Source organism: Triticum dicoccoides, chromosome 7B (assembly GCF_002162155.2).
Source record: "Triticum dicoccoides isolate Atlit2015 ecotype Zavitan chromosome 7B, WEW_v2.0, whole genome shotgun sequence".
NCBI classification, from domain to species: Eukaryota; Viridiplantae; Streptophyta; class Magnoliopsida; order Poales; family Poaceae; genus Triticum; species Triticum dicoccoides.
In genome coordinates this window covers 182,885,680-182,893,428 of record NC_041393.1, presented here as the reverse complement: position 1 = coordinate 182,893,428, position 7,749 = coordinate 182,885,680, and the positions used below count along the sequence as shown (strand labels likewise).

At 41.5% G+C, this 7,749-nt stretch overlaps 1 protein-coding gene across 1 annotated transcript in view; it reads right to left on the bottom strand.

The window, feature by feature from the left end:
* Positions 1-1,527: 1,527 nt before the first annotated feature.
* Positions 1,528-7,749, bottom strand: part of LOC119341960 (serine/threonine-protein kinase BLUS1-like) — a 10,190-nt gene continuing 3,968 nt past the window's right edge. The window contains exons 4-21 of the mRNA XM_037613805.1: positions 7,370-7,494; positions 7,227-7,271; positions 7,049-7,130; positions 6,882-6,950; positions 6,633-6,803; positions 6,495-6,560; positions 5,919-5,987; positions 5,640-5,777; positions 5,481-5,557; positions 4,732-5,001; positions 3,738-3,829; positions 3,418-3,500; positions 2,540-2,665; positions 2,425-2,467; positions 2,293-2,327; positions 2,103-2,164; positions 1,982-2,033; positions 1,528-1,833 (exon numbers count right to left, since the gene is read on the bottom strand). Of these exons, the coding sequence (XP_037469702.1) occupies positions 1,762-1,833; positions 1,982-2,033; positions 2,103-2,164; positions 2,293-2,327; positions 2,425-2,467; positions 2,540-2,665; positions 3,418-3,500; positions 3,738-3,829; positions 4,732-5,001; positions 5,481-5,557; positions 5,640-5,777; positions 5,919-5,987; positions 6,495-6,560; positions 6,633-6,803; positions 6,882-6,950; positions 7,049-7,130; positions 7,227-7,271; positions 7,370-7,494 (1,677 nt within the window). The 3' untranslated portion in view covers positions 1,528-1,761. The remainder of the gene's footprint in view (positions 1,834-1,981; positions 2,034-2,102; positions 2,165-2,292; positions 2,328-2,424; positions 2,468-2,539; positions 2,666-3,417; positions 3,501-3,737; positions 3,830-4,731; positions 5,002-5,480; positions 5,558-5,639; positions 5,778-5,918; positions 5,988-6,494; positions 6,561-6,632; positions 6,804-6,881; positions 6,951-7,048; positions 7,131-7,226; positions 7,272-7,369; positions 7,495-7,749) is intronic.

Below are 7,749 nucleotides of genomic sequence, written 5' to 3'. Positions count from 1 at the left end.
CAAAGCCCCCGTTCCGCGTTGGCGCTGACGTGGAGGGTTGCGACGATGACTGTGGTGTGATCCTGCCGTGGCGGAGTTGGCTCGGGTCGAGATCTCCCGAATCTGGCGGCCTGGCGACGGCGAGCGGCGCGGGGTGATGTCGGCGACCCGGCGTGGTTGCTACATGGGACATGGGCTAGAGTGACGGTCTCTTGCTGCATGCAGTGCGGACCCTGCGATGCGGCGTGGGCCCGGTGTGGTGGCGCTACTCAGGGTCTCCTGGGCGGCGGTGATGCCGATCTTGGCAGCAATGCGGTCCGGTACGCCAGCGTGTGAGCATAGTGGACCTTGTAAGTGGTGGTGAACAGCGCCCCAACAACGTGCAGGCGTTGGGGCCAATCTAGTCGGCGTTGGCACACGCTTTCGACAACGCACTCCTCTCCCCTGATGGTCTATGGTGGTGTCGGTCCGAGGCAGACTTCCCTCCAACCCTAATCGGGTCTATGCGGGTCGAGGCCACGTGGATGGCCACCTCCCATGTTCGGACCGCCCCAATGAGTGTGGATCTACCGCCGTTGGGCCACAAATCCATCCATCACCCTTCGGGGATCTGCTTTGCCCATCAAGGCAGGATAGGCGAGGTGTCCTGATTTGCTTATGCCTAGGGTCCAGGCATGGGCCTAGGGCTGACTAGGGGCAAGGGTGGGGAAGGAGTGACCTTCCCGCTTGTTCCTTCGGTGTGCAATGGTCGCAGGGTTGGGTGGGTTGGATTTGGAGCCATGAATGTCAGGACGGCGGCCCCGGGTGAAAGTCCGGTTGGTTGGCTCTCCAACAGACATCATGACGATGGTGGTTGCTATGTGCCCTTGGTCGTGCGGACGACGACGGTGTAGGCATGTAGCAGCGGGTGACTCGTGCATGCTCTCTTCTTGTGGCAATGACGCCCAAACTCGGATCTGGAGGTTTGTACTCATCAGAGATGTCCTTGCCGCCTAGTGGCTGCCAATCGGAAGCACCACACTTTGGCGCCGACGCCAGCTGTGCCCAAGGGTGTCGCTCTTCTTTCAAGGACGTCGTTGTGGTTCTTCTCTATGTGCCATGTTCGGTGTGTCATGGAACTTCAGCGTCTTCATGCCCTCGATGTTGTCATAGGTGTGTCATTGAACTTCAGCGTCTTCAGGCCAGGCCTTCGATGTTGCCGTCCTTCGGCAGCGTAATCGACTTGCTTTCCGCCAGTGTCATTTTTGCCTTGCCCTGTATCGTTCGGCCATGCGCTTTGATTTGTGCTTTAGCAAGCGTCTGTTTGGAGTATAACTTTATTTGTTAGTCAAATTGAAGACCTAGAAATCCATGCCGGACTTGCCAATCTTGCTGTAGCACCTAAAACCAAAGACGCCAAGGAATGCTCCAGCTCATTCGACAAGGGCAATCAGTATTATCATTTATTTACATGCTGCAAGGCAACGCTGTGACTTGTGAGTAATGCACACCAAGAGAAGAAACGTTCAACCATGCACACGCTAAAGAATGAGAAAGGGGACAAACAAGTTCACAAACGGTTGCTATCGAAACATTGTAGTTGACGGAAACTAATCCTCACCGATAACACAAAGCATGCTGTACAAATCAAAGATTATACTATAATGTGAATTCGCTAAAATACTTACAATTACAATTGATACAACTACCTGATTTCGAAACATAATACAATTAATTTCACTAACCAGGTTCAAAATTGGGGAGCTGAATTATACAACGGGGACTAGGGGGGAATATAATATATCATTGCTTGGTACTACCCTCTCTTCGCAACCTTTCGTCTTTTTTCGACAACCCGTTGATCTGCTGCTCAAGCTGTCATGCAGACAACATAATCAATGTCTCAGACACATGATTTAAAATAAAAAAACATAACTTGCAAAAAGTAAAGATTCTCTTTGCTCAGATCATACAAACCATTAAAAAAAATGCAAAGCTCCAAATATGGTTGCTGACAATTTACCTGATTATTTCTCAGCTTCAATCTCTGCACTTCCTCAGCGAGTTCTGTGACACTGCAAATTTTCACAAATTCAGTCAAGCGTCCTTGAATATGGAGGACCACTCTGAGAACGGTAGAATACCTTCGCTGTAGTTGGACAACATACGACTCCAATCCCTTCTCTCTGGCAAGCGATCCAGATGACTGAACATATATAAGCACTTGTTAAAACAATCATAAGAAAATATGTTTAGCAGTAATTGACCTTTAAAGTTCACATGTCTTGAGGTCAAATGTGAAATAACATATGGAACACACTCCATCAGACACACCTGAGACGAACCAACTGTACTTGCATCAGAAGCATCTGCCAGAAAACATTCCCCACATGAAACCAATGATATCAGTATGCCAGTCAAATTATCTGATTAAAGTTTAACATAAACAATTCTCATGATACGTACCAGATGTTTCCTCAATTGAAGAAATCAATCTACTTAGCACTTCCTGTAAATTCAACGAATTGTAAAAATGCTAACATTTTTTTTGTGTTTTGAAATAATAAATGCAATAAAATACCTTTTGCATAGAATTTTGCTGCATCAAGAATTGTAGTGTCGGAAGAATTGTGGATGAATTGGAAGCTGGCCGTGTTACTCCACTTGGTAAATTAGGCCTGCTGTTGCTGCTTGCTGATGAAGCTACCTACGAGGCAAGTAGAGTTAAAATTATTTGTGTCCAAATTAAAACCTGAAAAGGCAATATTAATAGGCACAGTTACACAAAACAAACAACTGGGTGTATTTTCTGGAAATGTCAACCATAATATCCCCCTTGCAGCAACCCCTGCCTAGCAAACCTATTGGGGAGAGTGGGACCATGGTTGAACTATATTTGAAGGAACAATGATAATAACATGTGAGTTATACATTGAATGCTCTGGGTTGCTTCAGAATAATATTCTTCAGGATTCTAATTATGTGCAAAGTGAAGCCAGCAAGTTTCATCCACCAAGGCATTGTGGTCGTCTGGAGGTATCAATAAACTGACCGTACAAGTTGTTTTCCATGCGAAGAACTTGAGGCTCTAGACTTGTCTACTAGTAGAGTTTTTATTCTTCGAGAAAACGAAAAGACTTTGCGTTTCATTTCATTGAAAAGATAAGTTTTTTGGTTACAACCTCCTAAGAGGCAAGAGCATAGAAAAAAAGGTTACAATCAATGAACATCCCAGGTTGCTGGCAGTATCAGTCTACTAGTAGAGTCATAAACATTGTAAATCAATCACTTCAGCTCTTAGTAACATAATGCACTTGTGCAGTTTAAATAATGCTACCAAGTAAATTCTACCAAGACAATCCAAGGGTTTCATTTTGACTCATAATTAAGACAAATATCAATACAATTAACTATTCACTATCCTAGTTCCAGTAACTTCTACGCCAAATAACCCAGTACCTTTTGACCAGGATTATCTGATGTGACCTGAAATCGCCCCCTTCGTTGGACAACATTTCCTTCCGACGCCTCATCAGGTGCAACTGTTCAAACATGACATGTGAAGTTAAATGGCAAGTAATAAATAGAAGAGATAATTAGATGGTGACCTCAAATAATTTCAAAATTATTAAAATAACGTGAAACTTTGGTTGTCAAATCATGCATACTAGACTCCGATTTTATGTGAATCTAATCACAAGAGAGATGTGCTGTAGAGCTCATGATCATCTTACTAGAGTACTAGAGAGAGGCAGATGCAGGGCTCATGATCATCTTACCAGACAGATGTGGGCGTGTGTCCTTCATTTGACGGAAAAACAAAGGGCCACTACGGTTTCTGCTGCTCGGATTTCTCTGATGAAATTCATTCCTTCCATTTTACAAAATTTGAAGTGTTACCACAATGTAGAATAGCCACATGGGACAAAATACATGGAGAAGAGTAAAAAATGTGGGCCAGAATAGGAAGCTACTCCCTCCGTCCCATAATATAAGAACGTTTTTGACACTAGTGTAGCGTCAAAAACGTTCTTATATTATGGGACGGAGGGAGTATAATACAGAACAGACGGTGTCAATATCACCACATTGTTGCCAAAAGTTGAAAACAAATCAGTATTTCTTTGTGCTCGTATCCATTTTCTAGATTGGCTAGAGCAACAAATGGAGAATGTTCTACAAAATGAGTCAGAATGTTCTATGTAACGAGTCCACCAAACCAAATATCAGAATATTTTATTTTTAAGATCAAAGGGAAGTCCAAACAATATTTCGAGCTTGCAGACCCTATTTTCAAGTAACTGTAAAAGGATTAAAGGAGACTACAAGTCTATGCCTCACATGGACTTGAAAATTTGCCTCTCCCAAAAGAACAATGTCCTTACATTTCTTTTCTAGCACTCCCTCTGTCCGAAAATACTTGTCATCAAAATAGATAAAAAAAGACGTATCTAGAACTAAAATACGTCTAGATACATCCCTTTTTATCCATTTTGATGACAAGTATTTCCGGATGGAGGGAGTATTTCAGTAACCAAATGGCCTTAAATCTCTCAACAACAACCAAGCAAATGTTTGATGTGAGCCAAGCAAAGTGAGGAATGCTAGAATAGTAGCAGCAGCGGAATAGCAAATTCTTCAAGGGCTACTAATGGAATCCACGGTAAAATTATTCCCATTATTCTGTATTTGAGATAAGAAATTGTAGTCCAAGGAAAATGGTGAGCTAGCATGCAGAAAGAGAAGAAAAAAAAAAGGAAAAACATAGTTTACCTTCGTGAATCACTACCAACATTCTTGTAAGGCGAAAGAACATGCTCGGGAATAAGAGAACCACTTGAGAACTTGGGATATACACTATTTCCCAAATTTGAGGGTACGGAGACACTTCTTTCCAGATTTTCACCGTTACAGTTGTCACTTCTACTATGGTCCATTTCTGAGAACTGCTGCACAGGTGATATAGATTCCATGCTTGGTTGTGCCCGCAAATTTGTAGCAGTAGGGTCTGGATCATCATCACCGCCGACATCAAAGCAAGACCTGTGTCACTAGTCAGTGAAAATCCTTCACAGTTGACTAGTTTTTTAAGTGACAGCTCAAAAGATGCAAAACATTATCATCTGAATTACGTTTCAGAAGGATGGGGCAGTAGGATTAACTCATCTAGCCATGTACACTAGCTTCAGTCCCTATAAGTGATTCAATTTTTTGTAGAACCATGAACTCCATCATTACCAGATGTATTTCACACGGTACAAGAGACTGCCAAATTGATTGCACAATACTGTTGGTAAATACATATAATTTAGTTGGAGGTTTCAGCTCTAGCCTACCCCAACTTGTTTGGGACTAAAGGCTTTATTGTTCTTGTTGTTTAAAAGGCAGTAAATTCTCAGCTCTGGGATCACAAACATCACAAACAGATTATTGCAGATAAAACTATAGCATTGTTCATAACATCAAAAGATTGTTCAATTTGATGGATATATGTAGTAGGCTGATCAAACTCCAGAACTTACTTTAGTGCCTCAAGGGGACGGGTTGGAAAGGAAGAGGCAAGATCTCCATCCAAATCTTCTACTTCTTGTATCTCATGCTGTTAGTCGGAAGAATTAGGCAACAATATAATAGTTTTGGGCTGCTTTACCAAGTCACAGCAATAATTATGACCATAGTACCTCATCATGCCTTGCAGAAGCCCCATGGTTGACCCTTTCCTGATAAATGTTTTCTGATTCATTATAAACGTCTTGTAGCCCATCCCTATCTTTGTTGTTGGCACCATCAAAATGGTATGTGCCATTTGAACTGTCTAACTGCCAATAAATAAATTTAAAGATTAGAGAACACAAGTTTCTCACGAACATTTTGTTGTGTCTGTGTGTGACAGTTTGCGGTAGGAGGCTGATTATTGCCCAATCTGCATCGGCTAGTAGAAGGGGAAAATGAGCTCTTACAAGGGCAGCTGCAGTTTTCAAGTCCTCCAGATTAAAATTCCAGCCACTGATGCCCCTTATGTATTCTTTCTGAAAGGCAAATACTTGTGTTAGTAAGAACTGATAGAAAAAACTGTACTGATACTTCAAATCAAAATAAAGAAAGAACAAACAATTCGTGTACTCTAGCAGACTAATATAGACAAATGAGAACTATAACCATGTACTTGCTACTATGACAATTCCAAGTTCTAAACAACTGTAGTAAAATATTTCCAAAGTAAGCCCACAGAAAGAGATTGCCTATCAGTTAACAGAACAAGAGCTTCCTTAAAAAGCCAAGTAATTTAGATCCAAAAATAATTAGATAAAATCATAAAATAATGTAGGAGATCAGCAACGACTGCAAAAATAATTTCCTTTATTTGAAGGAGGCAAACCTCGAGTCAACCTCACATAACCCATTTAACAAATCTAAGAACCTGGTAGAAAACACAAATCTAAGACATATCTGATAAAACATAGTGGAAAAGATCAGCACTGATTTCCATATTCGGAAGGCGCAAGATTACATATAACCAAAGAGCAAGCTCTAACCTGTGATAACTGCTCCTTGCTCTCTGGACCAAGCTTGTTATTGAGAAGCAAGTCAGCCTCTTTTGCCTACAGAAGAGTAAAATATAGTTAGGCTGGTTACGACGATGGCATGCCACCCCGTTAAACACTGTTCTGCACCTTCAACACCCTAAAACGGTCGCCCAGTGGAGTAAGTCCCTCAAGAATACTCTTTGCCAAAAAATCAGCTGATCGCGCTTGCTTAAAAAATGAATGTTTCAACAGCTTTTCTGAAGAGGGACGCTTCTGTGGATCCTTGACTAAACATGCAGCAACCAAGTCCCTAAAAGACTGCAAATAACATGCACATAATAATCAATATAAATATCAATTATCTACAAAAGGAGCGCTGTAAATAGAAAAAAAAACCTTTGAAAATCTTTTGTCCCTCTCGTAGTCCAGACCTGGTGGTGCATTTTGCAACGTCATAAGCAACACCTGCAATGGAATAAGTGTAGCATGCAATGTTATCATTCTGTAACGGAGTAACTTGAAGTAGGTTAATTAACGGAAAACAGATATGCTTAAATGTTGACCTTCATTGGAGGGTACTTCGAAAATGGAGCGTGACCATGTGCTAGTTCTAATGCTGTTATCCCGAAGGACCAGATGTCAGCTCTGTTTGTAAATTGTGATTGCAAAAAAAAGGAGAAACAACTTAATCAGTTAGGATACTTAAATAGTCAGATTTAGAGTTACTAGACATGGACTTACTTGTAATCATAGCCATGCAGTTGTTGCATGACTTCAGGAGCCATCCTGCAAGATGCATGGGGTCATGTATGCTTTAACATAAATAACATAAGCAGAGAACAATGTATATGAGACACTAAACCTAAATGTTCGCAAGACATTACCAGCAAGGGGTCCCAACAAATGTATTTCTAGCTCGTTGTCTATTCCCAGTGTCAAACATGCAGGCAGATACTCCAAAGTCTCCTAGCTTAACAGCTCCATTTGTATCTATTAGGATATTTCCAGCCTGAAATGGATTAGTAATTTCGAACATAATTTAGAACGTGCAAACAAAGAATGGTCTAAGTAAATATAGTAACTAAACATCAATGTTATCATTCCTATTTGCTAGCTATTATTTAGAACATGCACAACGTTGATCACCCTAACCATATACTCGCATGGAGAGAGAAACGGATAAGAAAATCAACGAATGTCACATGGCAGCCAATAACGTGAAAACAGGGGTGTGCAAAACCAGTGCCAAAAGCTCATCTTGTTA